We start from the raw sequence: 27,138 nt of genomic DNA, 5'->3' as shown, positions 1-27,138 counted from the left end.
CACGACCACAAATGCGGTTTGAATGGGAAGATGACAGCCATGGAAATTGCAAACAATACTAAATCCGTCTCGTTTGCACATGTACCTTGAGTTGTAAAATAAACGAGCTTTAAGTGAAACTAGATTTTGACCCGCACAGGCGCGCGGGTGTATATTTTGAAAAATATGTTGATATTTGTTTTTCATGTAATTATTAGGATTTGGAAAAATGAATCCGAGGAACATAACCGATACCGATCCAAAGATATAGTACCAAACCCAAACATAAATTGATTAAATATTCTAATTATTCAAAATTTTGTTATTTAGAGAACCGAATCTGATCCGAACCGAAGTATTTGGGTATCCAAATTTATCTAAAAATAGATTTATATACTTATATATATTAATTATTTTTAGATTTAACGTATATAAAACATCAAAAATGATACTTTTAAATTGGTTTAAATACTTGAAAATATATATAGATAGTCAAAAGTAAATATCTGAAATAGTTAAAGTATACTCAAATCACCAAAAATACTTAAAATAATTATTGATTTCGTATCCAAAATTTTAAATCAAGCCAATTGATATGTTAAGCTTAAGTATTATGACATATGTTATTCAAATTTATACGTAATATATTATTTTATTTATACATTTTGAGAAATTTAAAATATATAATGATTTAAGACTTTAAATAATTTAAATTAGTTATCCAAACCCAAACCAAACCCGCAAAGATCCAAATCGAACTCAAACCAAAATTTAGAAACATTCTAATAAGGCTGAAATCTTTGACCCCGAAAACTCAAAATACAAACCGATCAGAACTAAACCCGTATGGGTATCCAAAAGCCTATCCCTAGCATTATTATATATCGTATTTTATCATCATATAATTAATCGTATTTTATATGTACCATCATATAAGTAATCATATAATTAATAGTATTTTATACATACCATCATATAAATAATTACATATATTATATTTTTAAAACTTAATATGAAATATGAAAACCATAATTTGAGTTGGTATTTCAAATTGGGCTTTGTATTATATTTTTCTTATATATATTGACAATATTTTTTTATAATGGTTATTGAAAAATAGTTTAGTAAAAATCCATTTTTGAATATATGTATATTTTTGAATCAATTTTTGATATAAATCAAATTTGAATTATTATTTTGATTTGAAATATGTATATAAAGTTTAAATTTTGTTTTATGGTTAGTTTAGAAAAAAAAATTTTAGGAAATTAGATTGACCCATTTTGGTATATTTTAAAAGTGGCCTAGATAACTTTCAATTTTTTAAAAAAACATAAGCCCATTACTTTTTTTTCTTAATACTACTATCCTTGTTTTCAAACAAAAATATTTTTTTTTAAAAGACTGCAATCCATGTTTCCAAACACTCCAAATTTTTAAAAATCCTATTCAAGTCTCCAAACACTCCAATTTTGTACTTGAGTTTTAATAAGATAGATTTGACAAGAATATAAGTCAATTTACTATCATCATTAATAAAAAAATATTTTTCTGTATAATTTGACTAAATGGAAATAGCAGCAACTATATGATATCTTAGTAAAATTAATGTGATAATTTCGTTCCTATAAAGGATCTCCAACTTTTAGTATTTATATCTATGGAGTGTTATGCCATTAATAAATGTTACTAGTAAATTGTAAAAATTTATGCTATTTTGATTTTATCATTATAAAATTCCGGTTTCCATTTAATCGAATTTTGGATTACAATTATACTCCCTCCGTTTTTTTATATTTAACGCTTTAGGATTGTGCACATAAATTAAGAAACATTTAATTTTCCAAACAAAAACATCATTAATTGTTTACCTAACTACAATTTAATCAATAACAAAATAGAAACTATAATATCATTGGTCATCTATCATTAATTATTAATAAATTTTACATAGAAAATTGAAAACGTCAAATAATTTGAAACAAAAAAATTCCTTTAAAACGTCAAATATAAAAAAAACAGAGGGAGTATTAAAATAGTTATTAGGACTGGACCAAATCATTAAGCGTGCTAAAAACTGCAATGATCCATATGTGCATCAGGTGTCAAGTTTCTATAATCAATCCTTGTTCTTACTATCACATGTATATGAATCAATTAGCTCATGTAGGTCACAAATGAAGCCTATATATGGATAACATTAATTTATAGCCATACGGTGTTGTCCTATGATTGTGTATTTCCAAGTGGAACAAACAAGAAACATATGTTAGTGTTTGATCTAATACCTATCTTGTGCCAACTAGCAGATGTGAAATGTTTTTCAGTCTTCAGTCATATATATATTTAACATTAAATTAAACTATAATTTTGTTCGATACTTTGGCCTTCCTTTTGTCCATATATAATTTGACAATAAACCACGATTGGTTATTGAAATTTGTTTACTGGATCTCATAGTATCATCATACGCGGAATGTTTGTAGAATGATTCAGAGTTTGCTGCCACTGTGCCACATGACATCTCCACACGAACTGTCTGACCTTTGACCAAAAGCTAAAACTCCCACTTGAGATTTAATACCTAAAAAGTTGCTTCTATCTGTTTATTTTCCCATCACACGCACGTTGCTTGCCTCTAAGGTTGAATGTGTCATCTCCTCTCTCTCTCTCTTTATCTCTCGGTCACACATCTCTGTACTTTGCAAAAATCATTTTTTCTAGAAATATTTCAATTCTAATGGGAGAAAAAAAAACATACAACTACAAAATAAGATAGCATTAATCAAACAAAAAAAGAAAAGTAAAGAGAGGTCATAAAAAATAATGCAAAACATTAGACATCTCTTTACAAACAAATGGACATTTCAATTTTGTCATTTAATATTACAAAAACAATAATCACATATTACAGTCCACTCACATTAATAATAATATACACCCATTTATATCAAACAAAAAAAAAAGCAAAATGAAAACATTTTACCAAAAATTGGTAAAAAGAAAACATTAAAAAAATAAAAAAAACTAGAACTGAGAGGAACAAGCGAAACCCCCGTTTTGCCCTCCCTGAAACTGAGTCCGACTCAGACCAGTAGCTTCAATCATACGGTTCCACTCACGCGCCTCCGCGTTCTCCCCATACTCACTCTCCCCTCCTCCTCCTCTCATCGCCTGCAGTATCTTCCCCGCCTTCTCCTTCACACGCCCATTCCCACTCTCTTCCACCTCCTTCAACACCTCCTCAGCTCCCGCCTCACTCGCCAACCCCCTAAACCTCAGATTCCCCTGACAAAGCGTCAACAAAACCGCCACGCAATTCTCACGCGCCGCCTCATCTTCCCCTCCTTCCCTAAGCTTCCCCACCAAAATCGCCACCGCGTTTCCATCCAACATCGCACCTTTTCCATCAGGACAAGCCGCGAGGTTACAAAGCACCAATAGCATCCGGCTCGTGGACTCACCAGACCTAGCCATCGTCAGCAGAGTCGCCACCGCACCTGCTCTAACCAACCTAGTCCTATTACTCGGGATCAGAGACAAGTGGTAGAGCGCAAGAGCCGCGTCTTGACGCGCTCTTTCGCTCTCGGACGCACGAAGCGCGTGGAGCAACGGCTCCACCGCGCCTAAAACTCCGATCACCATTTTATTCTCATCCTCAAGCGCTAAACTAAACAAAGCTCCGGCCACATGCTCCTGCGCCTCCGTGGTTCCAGACTTCAACACGTCGATCAACAAAGGAACGAACCCTGACCTCACGATCTTCACTTTGTTCTGTTTCTCTAAGGAGAGGTTAACCAGAGAAGCCGCGGCGTTTGTCTGAACGAGATTGTACCGCGAGACGAGAAGCTGTCGGAGGAAAGAGAGGATCCTGTCGGTGCATAGCGAGACGCGGAGCTCCTCGCTGGACCTCGTCATCTTCCTGAGGAGGATCAGACCTTGCTCGTGGTCGAAAATGTCGGCGCCTCGGAGCTTGTTGTAGATCTCTTCCTCATCCGGCGACATCGGCGGCGACGGCGGCGAAGAGTAATCGGAGATAGGACTGCTACTATCGAATCCAGCGTGAGTTCCTGACGAGGAAGAAGTAGTTGAGGAGGAAGAGAACATCGTAACGGCTCTTGTCGGAAAAAACGGGGTTTGTCGGATCGTGACAGACTCAACTGACGATGCTGTCGGAGAAGCTGGTTTCTTGGATCGAGCTCGAATCAGTTCCATCACGGCATCGTAATCCGAAGGAGAGTTCTCAGCAACAGGAGGGAGAATCTCACGCTCCAGAGATTCTTGACCCGGGTTTGGATCCGGGTCCGGATCTTTATCCATCCGGGCGCGGACCACGTTTTCCACGTAGGCAGCGTCGGGAGGGCGAGGGTGGTCGATTTTTTTGCGGTCGCACCAGCTGAAGATGGTGGATTTCATGGCTAAGTTGGGGATGACGGCGGAGAAGTCGGGTCGGGTCCCGTCGAGGAGATCCGGGACGAAGCCTAAGTTGCGGCAGATTTGGACGGAGAGGCGCTCGAAGGTTTGGCCGGAGGGGACGACGACGGGGTCCGACATGAGGAACCCGGTGATGGGGCAGAGGAACTCCGGGGGAGTCTCGTCGTGTTTGTGTTGCGGCACGGTTGTGGCGGTGGCGGAGGCGGAGCGTTGGTGGAAGGAGAACCATCTCTGCCTGTTGTTTCCACCCATCGGGTAAGAATGAGAGAAGAGGAAGCGGTGTGTTTCTGAGCTAAGAGCTCGAAATGTTTGATTGAGTCTAAAATGGTTTATTAGTTGATTAAACCGATTGAAATTGAGTTGGATTAAACCGGAAACGCTACCAACATTCTTTTTCCTAAGTAAATGATAAACAACAAAACGGAATTGGTAACGCTGATAGTAACCACTCTGACTTTTCTGACTTTTTCTTTGGTTTACTTTTTGGATATTAATATTGAAAAGTTGATCATCATTTAATGTCACCAGGTTATCACCAGTGCCGTGCGAAGGTCTACCGGAGCTTGAAGCAAAAGTAAAAATGGGGCCTTTTAGTCAAAATTTTTTTTTGATAAAAATATAATGTATAGTTAACGAAAAACTAACAGTAGTATGATTTAAATTAGTAAAGATTAAGAAAAATTAATCACTTAAAAGAACTAGTGAGTCTTATGATTTATAATTAGTTCTATAATAAATAAATAACTCTACGATAGTATAAATTAGTATGAGATGTTAACTTAATAAAGACAAAAAAACTAAAAGTACTAGAAAAAAATAAATTAATGACGAGGTATATACAGGAAGAAACATATATCCGAATACAAGAAGAGATGGTAATGATTAAATAAAAAGAAACTAAATACATATAGATCACGTAGGATAACGCCTAGGATAACAAAATATTTTTTCTGATAAAAGAAAAGAAGAGCAACTGTGGAGTTCGAACTTCAGTTGACAAGATAATGTGTTTAATAAGACCACTATGCTACACAAGATTATTGAAAATTTGGGGCCCTAAAATGTCTATATATTTTGGGGGCCTGAGGCAAAGACCTTTTTGATAACACATGAAGCACGCCTCTGGTTATCACCATGAACCATAGATCTCTTTACTCAATAAAGCAACGAGCAAATTGCTTTTACAAAACCTTAAACCTCAGAAAGATGTACATTTGTATTTTACCAACATGGAATAGATTTTTGAGGGAGTGATGTGCCATAAGTATGTGCTAATTCAAGTCCTTTTAGAGTATTTCGAGTCCAGCTTTATATTTTCCATATTTTTATTAAGAATATTTATTTTAAATATGGGTTTTTGCAATTATGTTATTATATAAAGTTTCTGTAATTTGAAAGAACATATAAAATGCTATTTGGTATATTTAAAGACAAAATAACATTTTCTATATTTTTTAAAATATATAAAAATTCTAATATATGAATATACATTAGAATAAAACTCATTTTTGTAATAAAGTCTTTCTATTTTTTAAAGTATTAAAGTAGACTAGAAATTATCTATATTTTCACAAACTCTAATAAACCATAACTTATAATTTTGTTTATGTTATTTATTGAATAGTCCAACTATTATAACAGTTTGCGTTCATTTTCTTCATATTATCAATTTTAAAGTCTTAGGTTGCATTTCATGAAATTTTCATATAGGCTTTGAGTTTTGTTTAGGTCTTCTTAGGGGGTGTTAGTGGGAATTAGATTTATAATAAGTCTAAAAATTTTCAAGTCTAGTGTTATTGGTTTATAGATTCTCACATTCTCATTAAAATCTAATGTTATTGGTTTGATGATTCTATAATTCTATACAAAATCAATTGTTATTCAAAAGTTTTAGATTTTAATGATTCTACAAATCAATTAAAGTAAGTATTATTGGAAGTTGAATTATTAACATTAATTATTAACATTTTGACTCAAAAAACAAGATTTATTGGAACCAAAATTTATGTGGAGTTTGATCATTTTTAAAGTTGATAGATGTTTAAAAACCATGTACATTTAACAAATATTGTATCAACTTTATCAAATATTTTGTATTGGCTCTCATTGATTGTTATTGACTATCAAAGATTTTTATATATATCTTTCTCAAAACAAATTCCTTCAAAGGTAATATATACAAGTTTTTTATAACTTTTCCAAAATTGTTTGATGTATATGTGTGTATATATATATATATATATAACACATTGCTACCTTTCTTTAATAACAAATATATAGTGACATACAATAGTTTTAATCAATATCTTTCCGATGGTTCTTTAGGAGTAATGTTAGTATAAAACTCAACTGATTAAGATACTATAAACGCCGGGATACCAAATTTCCAAACAGTAGATTTATTTATTTATTTTGCTTAAGGAGTAGACCATCTCAAATTACGTTTTTATCTTCTGACTTTCGAATCTTTGGATTTTACAACAAAGAAAACAAGAACATTACCAGCATCTTCTTCTTTTAGGTTGCATAATCAAGAAACACATTAATAACTAACAAAAGTAGACAAAGGAAAACAGATTCATAATAAAAAAAAAATTCTCAAAATTTATATACAGTGTCATCATTGATGTATGAATGAAAGATGAGAAGAAATGAGTCGAATATGTGTTTGTATGTGTGTATGTTTTTATTACTTGGATTTTACAAATCTTGTGGGTAAACATGATATTTTCAAAATCTAGTCTTATGAGTTAAAATATAGAGAATTTACATCCCAATAACAATAGGATTTAATAAAATTACAAAATCAATAAAACTTAAACTTTTTGAATAACAAAAGGTTTGAATGGAATTTAAAAATTCTCAAACCAATAACAATGAATTTTAATAAAAAATTAAAAATTCATAAACCAATAATCATGGAATCTCAAAATTCTATAACTCATCTAGAATTTGTCTATCAATAACCCCCGTAGTTACATTACTTTATTTTCAAAAAAGTGAAGAAGGTGTTATGCAACAGTGAGTTATAGTTCATATGGTATGAGCAAATTTTTGTATCCATTAATTTTTTTTCTACTTTCTCTTTTCATCTTAGTTTGATAGATCATTCACATAAAAAAAATTTCCTTTAGGTCCTATCTCTAAGACTTTCTACTTTTTATTTTCTTGATGCTTAATAATTATTATTTAGTTTCATATGGTGTGAGCAATTTTTAGTATCCATTATAAGTTTTTCAGTTTTAATTAAATATTCCTCTATTTATATAATATAATGTTAAAAGATACTATTCATGTTAATTCTCACAAAAAAAACCATTCCAGTTAACGATTATTTTTCAGTTTAGTTTAGTCGGATCACTACAATCCAGCTTGAAGGTGAGTTTTCTAGAATCCAAGTGAAAAGATAAGTTTTTTTTTTTGATAAAGGGTTTAAGTGAAAGGATAAGTTTGATGGATAAGTTTGATGTTAGATTATATAGCGAATTTCATAATCTATATAGCATTTTGTTAAGAGTTAATAAAGCCTATGTTAGTCAGCTCAAGTGCTTCAATGTTCTCATAAACTTGTTATGGTTAAGTACAATAGAACTATGAGAAATATTCATTTGTGATAATTTTTTGGTTCTAAAGTTTCTATAAACATTTTTTGCTGATTTTTTTCTGTCATAAATGGAAGTAATATAATTTAATTAATAATGTATGTAATAATATATATTTGTGAAATTATTATATTCATATCTGCGGACAAAACATCTTGTCATTTTTATAACTAATTAAGATCCTAAATAAAAAGATTCTAAATACTTTTCGGATATCTATATTAAATATTTTAAATTTCAAAATAAAATAATACTAGATTAAGTTAAATTAGATAACTTTATATTATTTATTACTTTCATGCATAAACAAATTAATACATTAATTTTATTATATATTGTTTTAAGGAGAAGAAGAAAGAGGACGAGGACATGTTGAATCACAGGAGGCTTTGTCGCCCCAACATGGATCACCTTTTAAGGCTGTACAACACCAACCCCTTTTGTTAAACCAATTTGTATGATAGCAATTTGAGTCTATGATTATGTTAGATTTATCCATTTCTCTAATATAGATCCTTGCACCTTCACATAAAAATCACACATCAACCAAACATTAACTAAATATGAAACGAATAAACCATAAGTAATATAATTGAAAAAATCTGTACATACACTGATGCAAAGTAAATAGGGAGATGATGAATATGCACATGAGAGATGTCTGTATCTTCATGGTTTTCTTAACCAATGGATGTCCTTTAACTTGTTTAGTAGTCCTATTTAAAAAGAATGTGAATTTATCTTGTATTATGCTTATAAAGTGTGCTAATTAAATAAAAAAATTAAAAATTTTATTAAATTTAATAATTTTAAGGAAGTAATATATATGTAATCATTAATTATCAACTAGATTGTTACATGTTTAAAATTTTAACCAAGATATGTGTGTATATACTTATTGTTATTAATTATTTAAAACTTACTATCTATATATTTTTAAATTCCAGAAAACTAAAAATATTAAGGAGCAAAAACCACAAAAGTTTATATGCTTATAAAAAAATGTGATAAAATTTGTATGGTTTTAATAAAATTACATGTAACAGTTTAACAGTTAGTTATTATATTTCTAGTTATATGATGTAAAATCTTTAATTTTTGGAAAAATATGCATAATAATTTTTAAAAATAAATTATTGAGATTTCTGACCTTTTCACCTAGTTGTAACTATTTACAGTCATAAGGAGGTGTTATTCAATGACTGATTTAAAATCAATCATTAATGTTTTGTAATCTATCAAATTTTAAAATTTTAAGATAGTTTAAGTTGATAATTCTAAATTCTCTGCAAAATACCTTGAATTTTGAATTAAATCATTTGTTCAAGAGAATCCAGAAGAGATGATTTGAAATCAAATTACAATACAAAGAATTTTAAAATCTTTGAAAATTGAATAACACTAGATTTTAAAATTTGGATTCAATTTCATTAAATAACACTGGATTTTACAATAAAATTTAAAATCATCATTTGAATAACAATTAATTATGTTTAGATTTAAACTCTATTAAAATACATGATTGAATAACACCATCTGTTTTGAATTTTATATTTGTTCTAGTATTACTTATCTATCATTTTATTTTTTTATTTTTAGTGTTGGAATATTCTTAACTTAGGGAGTCTAATTATAAAAAATATCATAATCATAATATTAGTTTTTGACATATTTTATTAGAAAATATTTTAAAATTTATTCTGAATATATTTTATTCTCTTTCAATCTATGTTAATTAAAGTAATATATCATAACTAATATATATATATATATAATATCTAAATTTTAATTATAGAGATATCTTGTTTTAAATTTTCTCATACTTTTAACTATTACAATAATTTGGTATCTTTTAAATTTTATATTCGATTAAATATACAATATACATGAGTATAATTTACTATGGATAACTTCAAAGTTCTCAAAACTTATAGGATTAGATTTTGGATTTTTCAATCCGGAATGAATTGAAGAAAAGGAAAAATTAAGTTATCTAATCACTAAAGGAAAAAAGATTACTACGATTAGCTGTGCACCAAATCCTCTATATAAACACTCTTATAAATTATCTCCATACTCACTTCGTAATTTACTCTAAAAAAAAAGTGGAAAATAGAATATGAACAAAAAAATAAAAAATCAATTCATTTATATAACAATATTTATTTTATGTTTATATTCTACTTCACTCTATTTTTAAAATAAATTATGGAATAAATTATGGAATAGAGATGATGAGGCTTTTAGCATCCCTCTTAATTTCCATACTCAAAAACTTCAATAAATCTCTCTCAAACTCGTTGTCCTTCACATCAATTGATCTTTTGTTCCAGAAAAAGAAAGAAACAAAACATCGATCATGGCTTTGATTAAGAGCAACACCTTCTTCACTTCTTTGATGATTCTTCTCGCTCTCTTTGGAGTTGCCGTTGGAGGAACTGTACACAACGTGGGAGACTCGAGTGGATGGACCATGATGGGTGTTAATGACAAAGCATGGGTTTCTTCAAGAACTTTTCAAGTCGGAGAATCTTTGGGTTTTGAATACAATAACGGTTTTCACGACGTCGCTCACAATGATTTGAAGCTGTGTGAACCGTCTAAACCATTAGCTAGATATCAAACCGGATCTAATACTACCAGTCTAACAAAACCGGGATACTAAAACTTCATATGCGGTGTTCCTAGTCACTACAAAATAGGATAGAAATTTCAAATCCTCGCCTTTGCGGCCTAGTTAGGTCATGTTGCGGTTCCAGTTCCCACACCGGTCCGATCACCTCGTACATCTTCTTCATCTAGTATTGCTGCACAGTATCAGACGGGTCCATCACAGCTCCACATTTTTTCTTTCAGCCAATTACTGTAGAAACAGAAAAAAAAACACATTCTAACATTTAACATTTACTAGAGAAATACATTTATTCGAGTTCCTTATTCTCTTTTCTCTTACTATCTGTTTTGTTTCTAGCTGATTTCCACTTTTTCATTTACTCCATTTCCATTTATTTTTACCAATCACAACTTACAGATTTTACTCTACTTTAGTTACTGTCATTTACTCTGTTGTTTCCCAATCACGCTCTCTGATGATAATTGCCGATGACCAACAAATTCAGGCGTGTTACATGCTCAGAAAACGATAAAACAGTGTTCTTTCCAAATAAAGTGTTTGGTAAAATATACATATATAATGTTTCTTTCTAGGTGAAATAAATAATTATATTGTTTCTAGTGAGAAAAAGTCAGGGTAAGATGACAGAATCGATGTGTTTCAAAAAAAAAAAAAAAAGATGACAGAATCGATCAGATAAAAAATTAAGAACATGACATCCACTAGATAATGACGTGTCTTGCTTTCTTTCTATGTTTTTTCTTATCTATTAAACTATAGTTTCGATTGTAAGATGATGAGTGTTTTCAGACTATTGGACCGAGCCCAAACAAAGACCAACTTTGAGAAACATTAATGGGTCGTCACATTTTAAAGTTCCTTGTCATTGTCATTGGAAGCAACACAAGGAGGAAGAGGAGAGTGAAACCATCTCACAGGGCATAACTAGAAGTTCTTTGGATCTACTGTTTTTTGTTCAAGTTGAAATGTGTAAAAAACTCAATTCTGAAACTTATAAGATAAATATATTCAATCTCCAATAACTCAACAGGCAGTACATAGTTACATTATATTATTATTAAGCATAGCTCTGCTCCACAATCTCCATAACTTTCCTGTTGTACTCTCGTTTGTTCTCACTGAACAACCTTGCAGCTTCAGAGTTTGCCGGCGAGTTAGGATTTGGATCACAAAGCAGAGACTGTAAGCAAAAAGCCAAAAACAATATATTAGTTAGTTTATGCATAAGCCTACAATGCAATGGAGGATTCATATTGTCGAAAAACCTGAATTGATGTGAGGATCGCTGAGACATCATATATGGGACTCCATTGGTTTTGTAATATATCCAAACAAATGCTTCCATCAGCATAAACTGCACCAAAGTTCAAACATCAAATCAATAACTCATGTTTTGGTCATCAAATACTATCTCTAACAAAATATCTTAAATGAGACGGGTTTAAATAGGACTGGTTTATCCATTTGAACATCTCTAACAAAATATTTGATGTGTCTTTTATTAAAGTTTCACCACACGATATTTAAAGCACGAGTCAAAATCTAGTAAGCTATTAGTAGTTCAAGTGAGTAATTGAACTTACTATTTGGATGAAACATCCGAGAAACAAAGCGAACCACTGGTGGTTTGTTAGGGTAATCCTCAGTGAACTGAAGAGTCAACTTGAAGGTACCTATAACAGATTAACAACATGAGCTTTAGCTAATAAGTTATAAATAACTCATAAAACATGTGGAAGAAATAAGACAGAGTTATACCTCCATCCCATGGACTGTCATCAGGTCTGCAAAAAGACAATAAAGAAAGATAATCGTTTTAGATTTTGAATCATATCAAAGACCAACAAAAAGATATAGAAATGGTTAAAGATTTGAAAATACCCAAAGATGAGAGCGTTCCAATGCATGATGTTGTTGTCTTGAGGAGCTCCACTGATCCCCAAGGGAGGATCTTTCTGCAGTCTCTTGAAGTCCCACATGAGTCTCTTCCTAGCTGGAGTTGCCATTGCTTGAAAACAAACAACACTGCACTGAAAGACCGAACCTTTCAAGTTTAACTCTTCACAATAGTAATAACTGATTTTTTTTTAATCTCATAAAACGCCACAAACACTTTTTTTCTGATAAAGTTTTCAACTTTCGTGAACCCACAAGGCAGAGATCAAGATCTACGTTTATACAATCAGTAAAGGCTACAGTTTGATGCAAATTATGAATCAGAGAAACAAGAAAGACTAAAGGTTTGGATTCAAACGAAATAAAAAGATAGACTAACCTGAAATTCAAAAGCTTTATGAAGAACAATCAAGCAAAAGCTAGAGTTTTCAATTGTGAATCAGGAGAGAGAGATAATGAAAAAGAAATATATATGAGTAAATAGCAAATAGAGAATCAAAGAAGATATTTTTCTTTCCTTTGCTTCACCGTATAAGAAAAGAGATAAAGACAAAAAGGATATTTGTTTTAAAAAAAACTATTTTCTTCCATATTATTATTTTATTAATTAATTAATGGTTTAGCGTAAAGACCAAAAACAAATTGGTCAATTAATACTTAGTAATTAAGATTAATGGATACTGATCCCCTCTTCTTTTGAATAAGACAAATAATCATTCTCATGAGTCATGATGAGTCATAAGGGTTATATAACTAACAAACTAAAACTTTGGGGTTGAACAGTAAACAATCATGAAATAAGGGAAAATAATATGTAAATATCTAAAATATCATTTTATGTAATTTCACAAAACACATCACTCTCTTGAATCCTCAGAAAACGTCTCATTTCATCTCTTCTGGATCTTAACAATGTACAGATCTTTGACGAGGTGATATCTGGTGCTCACCCTGCTGAAGTACAGAGCTTTGGTACGTGTTCACTTAGTTCACAGAGCTTTTTGCTTTGAAGTGCTGATGTGGAATGTTCTGAGATAATACTTTTCTTTTTAATATCTAATAGTGCAGGGAAAGTGGATAGGATCTTCTAACTACAACACTCTTCTTGATCCTCTCAATGGAGAACCTTTCATTAAAGTCTCTGAAGTGGATGAATCAGGAGTTCAGGTGCGCGAGTCTTGAGCTTATTACTGCAATGTTGTATCCAGTCACAATTTAAACTTTGTCTGTACTATGTTCTATTTTGCAGCCATTTGTTGAGAGCTTGTCACAGTGTCCCAAACATGGTCTCCATATCCCTTTCAAGTCTCCAGAGAGGTATTTCAAGTCTCCAGAGAGGTATTATGAATCTAATCTATTTCGTTCCTTGAATATACTAAAGACCAATGTTTAAGAAATAGCTAGGCGTTTTCTGTGAAATTATTGATTAACTAGGTGATTTTCCCGTGCTCATGCACGGGCATAAATATTTATAAAGTAAATATACTAAATAATTGATTGATATTTAATTTTAATTTTAAATTAACTTATATTGTGTATGTATAATTTATGTTAATAATATTATATTGCTTTAATTATACATATGCTTTTTGATATTTTATATCTAATCGTTTTTTTTGTTTTTACAGTCGATTTAGTTATCATTTGTATATATTGGATTCCATCTATTTTATTTGAATTCGGCTATAATATTTTTTATTAAACATATTATTTTTATTAATGTTCTTATTTACATTTTGGTTGGTTGTTGTCTTATATATGTAAATATAGTTTAGCAAGATTATTTATAATTTATGATATATTTTGTTTAGGGTGAAAAAAAAACTAAAGTGTATGTCTGTCTGATTCTAAATTACATAAATTAATATAATGATAATATTCTAAAGTCTCATGCATATATATATATATATTACAAAAGAACTGAATTGTAATAGTGAGTTAATATTTTATTTTTCATTTGTTATTATGTTCTAAGTCATCCTATAATTAAATTTATAAAATAAATAAATTATTATTATATAAATATATATTCTTATAAAATAAATAAATTATATATTCTTATAGTAGTTACATCTATGATTTTAGATATAAGTTGGATTACTCGAGTCATTTATGTTGTAGTAATTTGATAAAATATGTTTATTGTTTAAAATTATTTTTAGTTTTTTTTTAACATCTCTTAAATTATGCAGTAAAAATGTGATTGTTTTTGAGAAATTATATTATATAAGTAAAATATAATTTATTTCTTTTTTCTGTAATTTTAAGATATTATAGTCAACAAAATGTATGAAAAATAAAAATAAAAACATTTCAATAATACTATTTTTTTATCAGAATTCAATAATACTAATTATAAATTATTTTTTGTCAATTAAACATATATCAGTTTATGTTACTTAATTATTTTATGTAATCATCTATAAAAATAGATAAATATAAAAAAAATTCTATTACTTTGAAAATATATATTTGTATTTTGTAAAATTATGTTTTAAAGGAAAATTTTTTTTTCTAATATCAAGATCATCTTTGTGATTTTTTTTTTTAATGAAATCACATTATATACAAATATTTTTTCCATCTAAGAAGATATAGATACAAGAAAAGTATTTTATTACTTCAAAAATATATTTTATGTTATTTAATATATATGAATATATTTTCGTTTTTAAATTAGTTATTTAAACTTTATAAAAATTTCCTTTTATTTTATATTGTTATTTGGAAATTTTTGAAAAGGAAATAACAGCATATTAATGTATGTTTTCATTCTTTAAGGGTATCATAGTAATCAACCACCGTGAGAATTAACGTGAGCACGCCACATAGGAAAGTGACTTCTCAAATAATATTATAGAGTTCGGGAGTTTAGAGTTGTTATAAAAATATGATTTTATGTTCAATTTGCCACCTACGCGGACGCCTAGGTGCTACCTATACCAAATTTTAGAACACTGCTAAACACATATGGTCATGTTTTCTAAAGGTACCTTTTATATTGTGATATTTCGACCAAGGCAGCTCATATGCTCGCCTTACCAAAGGTACATATGTTTTATTTATTTTTAAAAATTCAAAACTCAGATTTCCTGAATAATTTGTGTACTGAGCTACTGGTTGTTTGTTATTGTGTGTGTTATATACACTATTAGGTATCTGATTTCTTCACGAGGTTGATTCAAAGGGTAGCTCCAAAGAGTTACCAGCAAGCTGCTGGAGAAGTCTTTGTCACACGAAAGTTCTTAGATAACTTTTGTGGCGATCAGGTAATGCAGTGTTCTAAAAAATCGGTTTAGACTTCAAACAGAATCTAATAAAACGATTTTTCTTGAACGATTATTTAAAAAAAAAATCGGTCCAAGCATCCGCCTAATTACTATTCTCCTATAAAACCCCTAATTATTGCTTAGTGAGACATTTAACATTTTTAATAATTTATAATCGTTTTAAAAATTTAAAATATAACATATAAATTTTTTTTTATTATATAGTTAATAAAGTTGTTTAATATCTTTTAATAATATAAAATAAAACAAAAAATAGATAAGATACAAAAATTATTAACAAATATTTATTATTCATAATTATTAATTATCATATATACGTTAATCATATTAGGTATTTCTGTAGCTTTTATTTAAGGAAAGTGCGAGAATATTCTTGTGTACACTATCTCTCAATTTAATAGTTAGTATAATATAAGTTAAGATGGACCAACCTATATCTTTAAGAATTCTGAATTTCATTCTCATAGTGACACGTGGTTACAAAATAATGTTGTAATGTTTCTCAATTAGTATATAAGAGATTTTTTTTTCTAAAATATAAAATATTTATTATAGAAATAGATTTGTTTTAATGTATGTTTTTATAATTTTCTTTATTTATAGTGAAATATATAGAGATGCGTTATTTTTAAATTTAAATATACAAGCAAAAAATATTATTCTTTTATATTTTTCTCTAGAATAAAAAAACTTTATTATAGAGACATTGGAGCAAATCCATTTCTGTAATATTGATTTCTATTTTAGAAAAAAGTATAAAGACATACATTAAAAATGCTCTAAGTGCATGATTGTATATTTTTATAGAATAGTAATAAATATTCCTCTTGACAAAAATATTTTTTAATTGGATATTTTGTAAATTAGGACTATAGTTCTCTTCTGTACTTTTGGTATTAGTGTTCTAAAAAGTGGCTCATAATACATATGAACGGGCCTCATAAACAATTTAGTGTAAACGATGCTATATAAAAAGAACTAAATCGTTACAGAAATCGAAATATCTATTAGATCGCTCCAACGAAATTGTCCCGGCGTACTCGAAACATTTTTGAGCTGCCACTAGATTCTATCTTATTATTTTTCAATAAATCGTAATCTATTATAAGAAAAATTCGTCACTATCTTGAAAGAAACAACAGATTCCTCAACCTTTACACATGGCTTAGCCTTATAGACTAATCTGTGGACCGGCCTTAATCCTAGCCCAGCAGATACAAACCATGTGCGCTTAAGTTTTAGTGTTGTACTTTATGTCCAAAAGCTTTGATGATATGAACAAGCAACTTGTCACCGGTTATGTGTCTGACTCGCTGTATTAGTTCACTCCTTGAGATTCTCCTGCTCTGTTGTCATACACAAAGAAACCAATTAGTAAAAATGTGTGAAAATTGCTTGAAAAAGAAGCAAAAATGGTTGAATAAAGAAAACACTTACTTGCTGATCTTTATAGTGTTTTTGAATGATGAGTATTTGAGTAGGAGGTAGGAACTTGGATAATGCTTTGATCAGTACAGGAAACGCCATCCATGGAGATCTCAATCTCTTTACACTTCCTGAAAAAAAGTTAAAATCATGTCAGAAACTAAAATACAGAACAGAGGAAAAAAGAAATAAAGGCTTTGTTTATTTTTTACTTACTGTTGAAGTTGAATGGAGCTTTGATGCAGACAAGAAACTCAGGCAAGACATGTGTGTTCATGTGTGTACTCCACACAATATATTTGCTCGGAGAAGCTAAATCATCTACACCTGATTCAAACTCTGGCGAGCTAGGACATGACTGAGTTGAGCCTCTTGGAACAACCTCTGACTTTCCAAGTATAACTCTACAAAGCAGCAAGAATCTCATCCCATCTTCTGATTCAGCAGCTGAGTCCTTCAAACTAAAAATCAAGAAACACAAACAGTGAGTGAGACCACTGAATCAAGAACTATAAAACAAAACTCAATTAAAGCAAAATTGGAGAAATTAAAGAACTGTAAAACAAAATTAAAATTTTAGTTATCTTTAAAGCAAAATTAAAATTTTAACTGTCTAGTGCACGGAGATTTAAGTCACTTCTAAAATAAAATAAGTTTTGGACATATAATATTTAAATTACCATTCAAGAAGAGCATTATCCGGGGAGAGATACAATCCACGGCCATAACATCCATCGTTTCTTGGCTGGCTAAAACCATATTCAAGAACCGACTTCAACTCTGTTTTCTTGACGGCGCACCAACCGTACTTAACTCTAGCTTTGCCGCCGCCTTCTTCACCGGCGTGTTTCATCTCCACCGCCTCTTGAAAAACCTGGAAAGCTTTGAGCTTAGCGCGAGATCCAACGGCGGCAAACCCGTTTCTCAGAATCGAGAGAAGCTCGCATTGGTCTCCGAGTGCAGATTTACAGTTACGGTAGATAAGATCGTAAGCTCTATCGCCTTCAAGCAGCTCCATGAGCCCGTGCTCGTCGGCGAAAGACGGTCGTTGCTGATCGTACGAGTTAGAGCTTCCAGATTCAGATATCGTTGATCTTTCTTCTTGCTCTGAGTAATCCATTGGTAAAAATAGTCTTTAGCGTTGAATCGTTTCTTTGTGTGTTTTGAGTTATAAGAAAGAACAAGAACTTGAGCTCCAAGTGTGTGTATATATAAGGAAAGATTTACAGAAGAGGAAACTTGAACCGCCTTTAGTTTAACTGTAATCTGCGGTTTTTGCATTTTTATTTAATATATATAAAGTTTTTGTTGTCCTTTTCTCCGTGTAGAAGACGTAAACAACATTTAAAACATTGTTTTAAAAAATATATATATGTCAGATTGATTATGGAGTTTGCGGCCGCTAATAGTTTTTTTTCTTTCTATTTCCTTTTACCAATTCTTTGATGGGTCTATTCCGTGTTGGAGTTTAGTAAGACGAAAATACCCTCTCCTTTTGATAACGTGGGCTAGATAAGATTAGGAGAAAAGCTAACGTGACGATAGTACACCTCAGAATGTATACCATTGGCACAACGTTTTGTCCATCCCTTGTTTCTTTCTCCTAAAGTAATAATAAAAAGTTTTCTTTAGGTCAATGTGTTGGGTTTTAAGAGTCCTCCCACAAGTCAATAACTATTGGGCCACAGTGATTTCTAATTTGCCCAATTTAATAGACCAACAACAAAAGTAAGTGATGTCAGTTCACTTGTCATCATCACTATTTACTATTATGCGACTTGAATATAATCTCAATCTCAAAACACACAAATGCAGAGATCAAATAGCTGAAATGGTGGGATAGGAGATGGAGAGGATAAAAGAAATTACTAGAAATTTTCAGATGGATGTCTAGTTTTGTCAATTTACCTTCTTTTTTTTACATTGTTGTAAATTTATTTATGTTGCAATTGTTTTGTGTATATCAATACGTAAATTTACTTTTGAAACACTACACTTTCAAGACTATATCTTAGCTTTTACTTTAGTTGGATTCTATCATTCTATGGTGAGTTATAAATTTAAGCTTTCTTCATTTGGTTTGATCATATTTGCCTATCATATTTTCAGACAAACTATTTGTGACAAGAAGTTTGTTTGGTTTATATTTGTGTTTAAATTTAGCTAAATCCATTTTACAAAAAGAATTTTATTTGGTACTCCAAATAAAAAGGTCTTCCACACAAAAGAATTATAATTACTAAACGATACTCAAATCATGGTTTTAGATACCAAACAAATGAACTACTTTGTACTTTTTATATTAGTGACCTCTACATATTTTGGGCTAAATGAAGCCTGCAAAAAGAATCAAGTAGAAATTCATAATCAACTCGGTCCGGGTAAAGTTCTCCAATTTCATTGTCGTTCCGGGGACGACGATATAGGTGTAAAAACCTTAAACTTCAATGATGTTCCATATATCATTAGATTCCACGATGAGATACCGAATTTAACAAAGTGGGACTGTATTTTAAGGCAAGGACCTAAGATGGAGTATTCTTATGACGTTCAAGTATACAAAGCAGGACCAAGACTTATCCCTCGATGTGGTCAGCTACGTGTATGGACTGCAAAAATTGATGGGATATATTTTACAAGAAAATTAAGTCTACCATCCGGTTTTGCATTGTCTTGGAATAAAGGATAACTCGTGCTTCATCCGCGCGTACACTGTTTCCACTTTTATAAACTTCAAAATTTGGTTATGGTAAAATTTCAAATTTGTTGGTTAAAATTTGGTGTTATATATTATATGACTCTATAATACTATTGTTCATGTGTATTCTTCCACATTATTATTATGTAATATCTTATAAAAGAAGTTATTGCAAGATTGATTTAAAAATTAAGTGAACATTAGTGTAAAGCAACTGAAATATACAATTTCAACGATCTCAAAGATAGAATGTCATGTTCTATTTGTTTTCTTATTACTCAGTTACATTAATTAGGTTTTTATAACCTAATTTTTTTTAAAAGTTTTTAAGTTATGATGAAAAGAAAGCTTTTACAGCAAAAATATTCGAAGAGATAGAAACTTTATAAAAACGTGGAAATACAAAAGTTTTTTTTTTAAATTACAAGATTGATTAAGAAAAACTAAGTGAGCGTAAGACAAAGAAAACATGACATCTCAATTAATTTCATTGACAAGATGCCATATTCTATTTGTTTTCACATTATGCATTATCAATCAAATAATATAAAATTTCTCCTAAAAATTTGAAAGTTTTAAAAGAGGCTGAAAACAAAGTTTTACATGTTATGCTGAACACAAATCTTTTATAAAAAAAGCGTAGAAATACAAAACTGATTAAGATACACTAAGTGGGCACAAATAAGTGTAAGGCAGAAATTGTAGCTCCAGAGATGATAGAATTTAAGACAATTTTTAGTCTGATACCCAAAATTTTAATCTATAAACTTGAGCTTTCTTCATTTAGTTTGATCATATTGGCCAATCATATTTTCTGACAAATATTTGTGACTAGAATTTTAATTGATTTAAGTTTGTGTTTAAATGTAGCTGAAACCATTAAAAATGATTAAGTACTCCAAATAAAAAGGTCTTCCACACAAAAGAACCATAAAAATACTAAACGTTACTCGAATCATGATTTTATTATATCCCAAACAAATGAACCACTTCATACTTTTTATATTAGTTATCGCAAAATATGTTAAGGCCAAATGAAATTTGTAAACAAATGAACCAAGGCTTTTTATTTGAGTCAGACTTGCTACACTTTGTTAGGATATGGCAAGACAAATAACATCGTTCATTCGTTTGGTTGGGAATAAAGAAGAAATTTTAAAATCTTCGAACCCAAGTCAAAAAGGGGGACAAAAATACAAAATCTTAAAGCCCTGGATCCTGAGTCTCTATGCTCGTCTCTTGTGTCTGGGAAAATCGCGGTTTTTGGAAACTGCATAGGATTAAAAAAAAACTGTATAGGATATCTGATTCATTAAACTGGATAGGATCTCAAGCCATTGGGATATTATAAATCACCTCTTGGTTATACAAACACGTGATCAATGAAAAGGAGCCAGAAACACCCTTGTTTGACATCCTCCAGAGAACCTTCAAATTTATCCTTGGTGACGGTTTTGTTAACATGTCAGCGAGGTTATAGCCTTCATCAGTCTTCTGACAATAAATTAATGTAATTGGTCGAAGTGTTACAAACTTCTTACCCTAATATGTAATGCTAATGTGATGGGATCTAATCCTAGGGTTTGATCCATCCACGTAAAAACAACATCTTCAAGCCATAGATCCTAAGGGCTAAGTCTCTGCTCTTGTCTCTCCAACTCACACACATATGATAAAATATATATATATATATATATACCTTTTTCTTTCTTTTAAAAATGTAAAATATCAAAGTTTCTTTTTCCTAAATGATTATGGAGTAGAATTTGGATATATATATATATATATATATATATATATATAAGTTTCGGTGGTTCGTTGTACATAAGAAATATTAAGTAGGGCAGGGTTAAGTTTCTATCTCTGATGTCAGCTATTCAATGGAAGAAGTGGCTGTCAAAGGCGGTGGGAAGAGGAAGAAGACATAAACTAGATTGTTTGATGGTGGCGCTGGAGATTCCGTGGGATCTCATGATCGAGATTCTGACTAGATTGCCTGCTAAATCGCTCATGAGGTTCAAGTGTGTGTCAAAGACATGGTCACTTCTTATCCGTTCTCGATATTTTAGCAACCTTTATGTTACTGTCGCATCCCCAAGGCGACCACCTTGTCTATACATGAGTTTGATGCACCACTATATGTGTGATTCCATTGGGGTCTGCCAGAGCCCCGTGAGTCTCAACTGCTATCGTTATCATCATCGACTAGTAATAGTGTTGAATCTTTTGACTTAGATTTGACCATGCAAGGGATGGGAGGACACGATATGGTGGTTCTTCGTGGATTGATTTTGTACATGGTTTGCGGAAAAGCGTGTATCTATAATCCCACCACTAGACAAAGTGTAACCTTACCGGTCAGACCGGTCATCAAATTTTCCCAAAAAGTCAAATGTTGTGATGAGAGTATCATCTACTATTTCGGACACGATCCTGTTCTTGATCAATACAAAATATTATGCATTGCTAGTACGATCTTAACAAGTATAAATAGTTTAACCTCGGAGCATTGGGTCTACGTACTAGAAAGTGGAGGTTTTTGGAAAAGAATTGGGTTTGATTGTCAACCTCACATTCCTACAATAGGAAGACTATGCATCAGTGGAGTTATATATTATTTGGCTTACGTTAGTTTGTCTTGCTACGTCCTTGTCAGTTTTGATGTTAGATCTGAACAGTTCAATATATACGAGATAACCCAATCGGCTTTATAGAATATGGAGGAAAGCCAGCTATTTTTGATCAGACCTATCTTATACAGATGGGCAAGGTGGACTTATGGGTCTTGGAAGATGGTGGAGCATGGTCGACGAAGTCCCTGGTTTTGCAGCCTTGTCAGATGCATTTACTCAATGAGAGCATTAAATTGTTGGTACGAGGCACAACTCAAACCGACGAGGTTATATTGGCACCTTGTAAGTTGTTTTCCAATTATTACCTTCTCTATTATGATCTTCGAAAGAATGATTTGAGAAAGTTTAATGTTGGACTAACATCGGACCACTGGTTTGGTAAGCCGTACGCTGATTATATTCTTTTTGATAAGAATGAAAGCATCTTGCACTTGGAAACTTGAATAACATAGGACCACTAGTTTGTGTTTTGCCTCAATGTGGCATCTATTTGTGTTTCAAACAAAAAATTAATCGTTAAGCATTTGTTCTTTTATTATTAAAATTTTCAAGCTGATTATTGTTATCCTCTACTTTGAAAACTTCATTTTGTTAGAAATCACAACTTTAAGTCTGGGTCTCTGCTTCTTGTTCTACTTCCTCAGCCCCAAGCCCTAGAGACTGGCTTAGGCACTCTTGAGCTTCTTCTAATGCAGATTCATTAGCATCTGCTGCATATAATATCTTCTTAACCGCTACCACTATCTGCACATTTCGTGGTTTCAACAAATACGTACTCACATTTTCATTTTTTTTTAGCTCAAACAAAGGGAAATAAAGACAAAAAAGCATTGCTATGACACTTACTGGAAGATCATCGAGCTCAGGAGTCTGACAAAGTATCTCTACATCCCTGAGCTTACTGAAGTAAAAATCTCTTTCCTTTTCCAAGAGATCAACCGAGACCTTGAGATCTTCAAGCTAGTATTGTCAAAGAAAGTTTCATATTAAAGGTTTATTATCATTAACCTTAAAGAATGAAAACTATTAGTTACCTCCTTTGACAGAGCTTGCACTTCGGCTGATGAGTTGCTCCCACCTCCAACAGCATGTGATTTTGCTTGCTTGGGACCTAGGAGTTTAGAATGTTCTAAAAATATATATAGAAAAAGTCATAAACTGGATAAAGAAGCTAGTTTAAATGACGGACCAAATGTTTTGTTGGAAGTAGTGACTGGAGGAGGCTGATGCATATTGTTTGTTTGCATGGACTTTGAGACCTTACTAGACCCCTTTACACTTTTCTCTTTACCACCTCTTGATCTTCGTTCCACTGGATTATAATTCCTACAAATGATGAAACCAGTGGTGTGACATTAAGAAGACTTCTAGTTATTATTAAGGTAGCAAAAGAGTCCATACTCATTCATAATGCCACCATTTATGGAATCACAAAAACGTTTCAGCCATTGTAGAAACTCCAAGTTGTCTAGTGGTCTCCCTTTGACAAGCTTGTTGACTTCCAATGGCTGAGGCATTTTTCCCATTAAGACAAAAATATTTTAAAGTGATTTACCTATTTTAAAAGAATTAGCCCACAGGAACTTTATCTCAAAGGCAAATGTAACTTACCTTTGTAATTTTCAATTTGGTGAAGACTTCTTGCATGACTTTATAGTTTTGTATCATCTCGTACTCGTTCTTTGCATCAAAGTTTTTTTTTTTTTTTTTTTTTTTGCTAAGAATGTTAATATCATTAACTAGTAATGAAAGAGATTACAAGTTGTGAAACCTGAACCAAAGAGCTTCGAGAAGCTAGTTTAGTTGTACAAGCCGCAAAAAAAGTTAAAAAAGCTTGTAGAACATGATAGGACTAATCTAGTAAACTAGATTAATGCTAAAACTAAAGATGTGTTGTTTGCACTTATACATTTGAAGAGTTGTAGTGGCTGAACCACCTTAAGCTGGAACCTGCAAAAGGAATCATTAGGTCTCAAAGAAGACTGATAACCAGAGGACCCCTTGGGCGGGAGGCTGCAATCGTATTAGCCGGAAGAGGTGACCAAGCTCTGCATCAGCCCATACAACGCTACCGACTCAGGGAATACCAACAACAGCAAGCCTTGAGAGACTCTTGAGCTTCACGGTGTGGAAGCAGGCGGTAGGGAAACGGCAAAAACCGGCCACAGACCAAGTCGGAAGACTCGACGAGACTCAAAGAAAGGCAGCTAACATCTTTGGGCAGCCATAAAACAATTAAATGATTTTAGGACAGTGAGAGGCAGAGCTCTCAAATCAGGCGAGAGCTACGGCGAAGGTGAGAAACTCCAGACGCCACGGCGGCTTAACTACGGAACAGCCCAAGATCCCTTGCCGATCTGCGAAGAGGAGGAGCTCACCGGAACCAAAAGCACCATACGCACTGCTGTGCAAAGAGACAGATCTAGTAACAGAGTAAACCTCCACGATGGCCTCTACACCGTGTACCTGCGGGAAACAGAGAAGAGGAACTCACACAGACCAGAGGATAGCAAAACGACGACAGAGGGTCTGGAGGGCGGTAAGGAAGGCTCCTGGCGAGGCAGCGACGCTCTCCGTTTCCGACAAACCGTGAACCCCTAGATCTGACCCAAATCTAAGAAAAGACCCTATGTCGCGAGAGATCTCCTACTGGCTCCACTAATCGCTTCAGCTTGCTAAACCTCGCTTCTCCTCCAGCGGATTGACAGACGCCCGCCTTGCCGTTGTTAAGTCTCCGGCGAGCCGAAGAAGTCCAGAGGAGAAAAGCATATCGGAGTAGATGGAGAGGAGAAGGATTGGAGAGAGAGGCAAAAGAGAGGAAGAAGAAGAAGCTGGGGTGGCGAAGAAGACCAGTACAGCAAGCTTGCCGTCGATCTCCTCCACCGGATTTGAACCCAGATGTTGACGGCGCTAGGGTTTCAAGAGATTTGGGGGGAGAGACTCTAGAGAGAAAACCAAACTTTCTCTCTCTCTCTCTTGTCTCCAAAAAAAGATTGTAGAAGTATATCTTTGCATCAAAGTTAACCTGAGAGTTGAAGATTTAGATTCCTCTGCAAAGAAGCAAACAAGAGATGCATATAAAATGTACCTTGTGCATAGGCACAACCCCTGGAAAGGTCATGTCCATCATTTGACATTGAACAGCACCCGATGCAGCCTACCAACCATAAGCCACTTAGATAAACAGTCTCAAAAGCAAGAAATATTAACAGTCTCAGTGCTTACTTGCAAGTGTATCAGTTGAAAACAAACAAGTAAAAACATCTTAATAACCCTTGAAGCGTTTTGAATATCAAAGGCATAAAAGTATCAAGCTGACAAATGTAGATTATTACACAACATAAATTGCAATTACCACTTTTTCTATAAAGCCAAAAACTGATATAAAAAACCGGAATATTCAACAGCAGACATACGAGTTGCTCCAGTAGCTAAGCATCAAAACACAGAGATTGCATCTTAACACACTCAAAAACACCTTGATTATCAGACAGAACCAAGATAAACGAATATACTTCCAAGAAATCTGCAATACCTCACTCACTAGTTATAGGATCAGAAAAAGTGTCGAGAGTAACACATCCGACTAGATTAGTTAGATCATGATTCATGAGAGAGAACAAATCTCAAAACTAAATATATCTCAAAATAAATCTGCATAGTCCACCGACATTATCAAGGCACGTCCTCTTTATTTGACAATGCACCACAAGTGAAAACAAATCTGACATTGAAACAAACACATGCAGAAACAAAAGATATATATATATATATATATATACCTCTTCAATGCGAGAGAGATTGAGATGAAGACGGTCATTGATCCAACCAAGAATCTCGTTTCTTCCAACAAAGTAAGCACTATCCATTATACCAATGTTCGTCGCCATTTTAGCCCCTCTCTAAAATCAAAAGAAACTCTCTCGGATACTCAGATGCAATACGATAGTTTGTTTTTGGGAAGAGAAACTGAAGCAGAGCAAAAGAGGGAGAGCCAATGAAACCGTGAGAAAGGAGAAAAAGTGCTAAAGGCAGAAAAGACTTTAATTAAACTTACTTTAGTCGTTATGATGTCTCGCGTGAACCAACTTTTTATTTTATTTTACGTTGAAGTATTGAATATAATTTCTTTTTTTCCTGTATTAAGATAAGGGAACTGAGAACTTTTTTTTTGGTTTAAACTCAAATTATTGTTGAATTAACAAAAACTATATACTCTCTGCAAAATAAAATACTTTCACATATATATAGGTAATCTTAATTTTTCTCAAAAAAAAACTGTGCAGCCAATTGTATTTTTTTATAATTTTTATTTATAGTTAAGTACAAAAACATTTAATATGTATTATTAACACAATGTATTTTTTTTTTTGAACAACACACAATGTATATATTTTAAAACCAAAGAAAGACACAATTTTTTATATTGTCACACCGGCAAGATGCATTAACTCCTTGGTTCGTTATCGTTACAGAGTTACAGCTAATCTCAGTTCACAAATCACAATGCTGAGTTTGTGTAATGTATAACGCCATCACGTGGATG

The 27,138-nt window shown here is 32.2% G+C and overlaps 7 protein-coding genes across 10 annotated transcripts; 3 read left to right on the top strand and 4 right to left on the bottom strand.

Annotated features, from left to right (window-relative positions):
* Positions 1–2,801: 2,801 nt before the first annotated feature.
* On the bottom strand, positions 2,802–11,394 carry LOC103855018 (U-box domain-containing protein 41). Its single transcript, XM_033284445.1, has 2 exons — positions 8,628–11,394; positions 2,802–8,537 (listed from the first exon to the last, which is right to left on the bottom strand). The coding sequence occupies exon 2, from the start codon at positions 4,663–4,665 to the stop codon at positions 3,007–3,009; it is 1,659 nt and encodes a 552-aa protein (XP_033140336.1). The 5' UTR covers positions 4,666–8,537; positions 8,628–11,394; the 3' UTR covers positions 2,802–3,006.
* Positions 11,395–11,616: 222 nt separating this feature from the next.
* LOC103855016 (ubiquitin-conjugating enzyme E2 3) lies at positions 11,617–13,088 on the bottom strand. Of its 2 annotated transcripts, none has more exons than XM_009131976.3 (6): positions 12,926–13,088; positions 12,532–12,680; positions 12,409–12,434; positions 12,234–12,323; positions 11,916–12,004; positions 11,617–11,830 (listed from the first exon to the last, which is right to left on the bottom strand). In XM_009131976.3, exons 2-6 carry the CDS (start codon positions 12,654–12,656, stop codon positions 11,708–11,710), a joined length of 453 nt encoding a protein of 150 aa, XP_009130224.1. In that variant the 5' UTR covers positions 12,657–12,680; positions 12,926–13,088; the 3' UTR covers positions 11,617–11,707. The 2 variants fall into 2 exon arrangements, with proteins under 2 accessions (XP_009130224.1, XP_009130225.1); XM_009131977.3 differs by having other exon boundaries at positions 12,532–12,675; positions 12,926–13,084.
* A 327-nt stretch (positions 13,089–13,415) lies between these two features.
* On the top strand, positions 13,416–16,972 carry LOC103855015 (delta-1-pyrroline-5-carboxylate dehydrogenase 12A1, mitochondrial-like; the record flags this gene model as incomplete). Its single annotated transcript, XM_033285335.1, has 5 exons — positions 13,416–13,518; positions 13,610–13,713; positions 13,796–13,884; positions 15,536–15,593; positions 15,702–16,972. Coding segments are annotated over 5 exons (498 nt in total), but the record flags the coding sequence as incomplete, so codon positions are not given.
* On the bottom strand, positions 16,785–18,567 carry LOC103855014 (probable inactive poly [ADP-ribose] polymerase SRO5). Its single transcript, XM_009131975.3, has 4 exons — positions 17,942–18,567; positions 17,478–17,722; positions 17,274–17,392; positions 16,785–17,182 (listed from the first exon to the last, which is right to left on the bottom strand). The coding sequence occupies exons 1-4, from the start codon at positions 18,379–18,381 to the stop codon at positions 17,075–17,077; spliced, it is 912 nt and encodes a 303-aa protein (XP_009130223.1). The 5' UTR covers positions 18,382–18,567; the 3' UTR covers positions 16,785–17,074.
* Positions 18,568–18,817: 250 nt separating this feature from the next.
* LOC108870810 (S-protein homolog 25-like) lies at positions 18,818–20,416 on the top strand. Its single transcript, XM_033284450.1, has one exon. The coding sequence runs from the start codon at positions 19,519–19,521 to the stop codon at positions 19,948–19,950; it is 432 nt and encodes a 143-aa protein (XP_033140341.1). The 5' UTR covers positions 18,818–19,518; the 3' UTR covers positions 19,951–20,416.
* A 240-nt stretch (positions 20,417–20,656) lies between these two features.
* LOC108870809 (putative F-box protein At5g62660) lies at positions 20,657–23,088 on the top strand. The gene is given in 3 exon segments (XM_018656508.2): positions 20,657–22,129; positions 22,132–22,650; positions 22,653–23,088. Coding segments are annotated over 3 exon segments (1,206 nt in total). The 5' UTR covers positions 20,657–21,825; the 3' UTR covers positions 23,036–23,088.
* Positions 23,018–26,946, bottom strand: LOC103855013 (microtubule-associated protein RP/EB family member 1B). 3 transcript variants are annotated; one of them, XM_009131973.3, is made up of 8 exons: positions 26,375–26,946; positions 25,679–25,749; positions 24,204–24,288; positions 23,994–24,100; positions 23,782–23,918; positions 23,627–23,703; positions 23,439–23,552; positions 23,018–23,336 (listed from the first exon to the last, which is right to left on the bottom strand). In XM_009131973.3, exons 1-8 carry the CDS (start codon positions 26,480–26,482, stop codon positions 23,199–23,201), a joined length of 837 nt encoding a protein of 278 aa, XP_009130221.1. In that variant the 5' UTR covers positions 26,483–26,946; the 3' UTR covers positions 23,018–23,198. The 3 variants fall into 3 exon arrangements, with proteins under 3 accessions (XP_009130221.1, XP_033140337.1, XP_033140338.1); XM_033284446.1 differs by having other exon boundaries at positions 24,204–24,272; positions 25,681–25,749; XM_033284447.1 differs by lacking the exon at positions 24,204–24,288 and having other exon boundaries at positions 25,681–25,749.
* Positions 26,947–27,138: the final 192 nt, after the last annotated feature.

This window comes from Brassica rapa, chromosome A02 (genome assembly GCF_000309985.2).
Source record: "Brassica rapa cultivar Chiifu-401-42 chromosome A02, CAAS_Brap_v3.01, whole genome shotgun sequence".
NCBI lineage: Eukaryota > Viridiplantae > Streptophyta > Magnoliopsida > Brassicales > Brassicaceae > Brassica > Brassica rapa.
Note: the sequence above shows the minus strand (reverse complement) of the source record. Positions and strands in the feature narration are given on the sequence as shown.

Bases quoted from the DNA above. Each gene is read 5' to 3' on its own strand.
- LOC103855018 (XM_033284445.1), bottom strand. From the start codon at position 4,665: ATGGGTGGAAACAACAGGCAGAGATGGTTCTCCTTCCACCAACGCTCC.
- LOC103855016 (XM_009131976.3), bottom strand. From the start codon at position 12,656: ATGGCAACTCCAGCTAGGAAGAGACTCATGTGGGACTTCAAGAGACTG. The intron at 12,435-12,531 runs GTATTTTCAAAT...GTCTTTTTGCAG, and splicing joins TGGAACGCTCTCATCTTTGG to ACCTGATGACAGTCCATGGG. The intron at 11,831-11,915 runs GTTTTTCGACAA...TTTTGCTTACAG, and splicing joins CGATCCTCACATCAATTCAG to TCTCTGCTTTGTGATCCAAA.
- LOC103855014 (XM_009131975.3), bottom strand. From the start codon at position 18,381: ATGGATTACTCAGAGCAAGAAGAAAGATCAACGATATCTGAATCTGGA. The intron at 17,723-17,941 runs GTAATTTAAATA...CTTGATTTTTAG, and splicing joins GATAATGCTCTTCTTGAATG to TTTGAAGGACTCAGCTGCTG. The intron at 17,183-17,273 runs GTAAGTGTTTTC...GTATGACAACAG, and splicing joins AACACTATAAAGATCAGCAA to AGCAGGAGAATCTCAAGGAG.
- LOC108870810 (XM_033284450.1), top strand. From the start codon at position 19,519: ATGGTTTTAGATACCAAACAAATGAACTACTTTGTACTTTTTATATTA.
- LOC103855013 (XM_009131973.3), bottom strand. From the start codon at position 26,482: ATGGCGACGAACATTGGTATAATGGATAGTGCTTACTTTGTTGGAAGA. The intron at 23,919-23,993 runs GTATGGACTCTT...CATCATTTGTAG, and splicing joins AATGGTGGCATTATGAATGA to GAATTATAATCCAGTGGAAC. The intron at 23,337-23,438 runs GTAAGTGTCATA...CGAAATGTGCAG, and splicing joins CTGAGCTCGATGATCTTCCA to ATAGTGGTAGCGGTTAAGAA.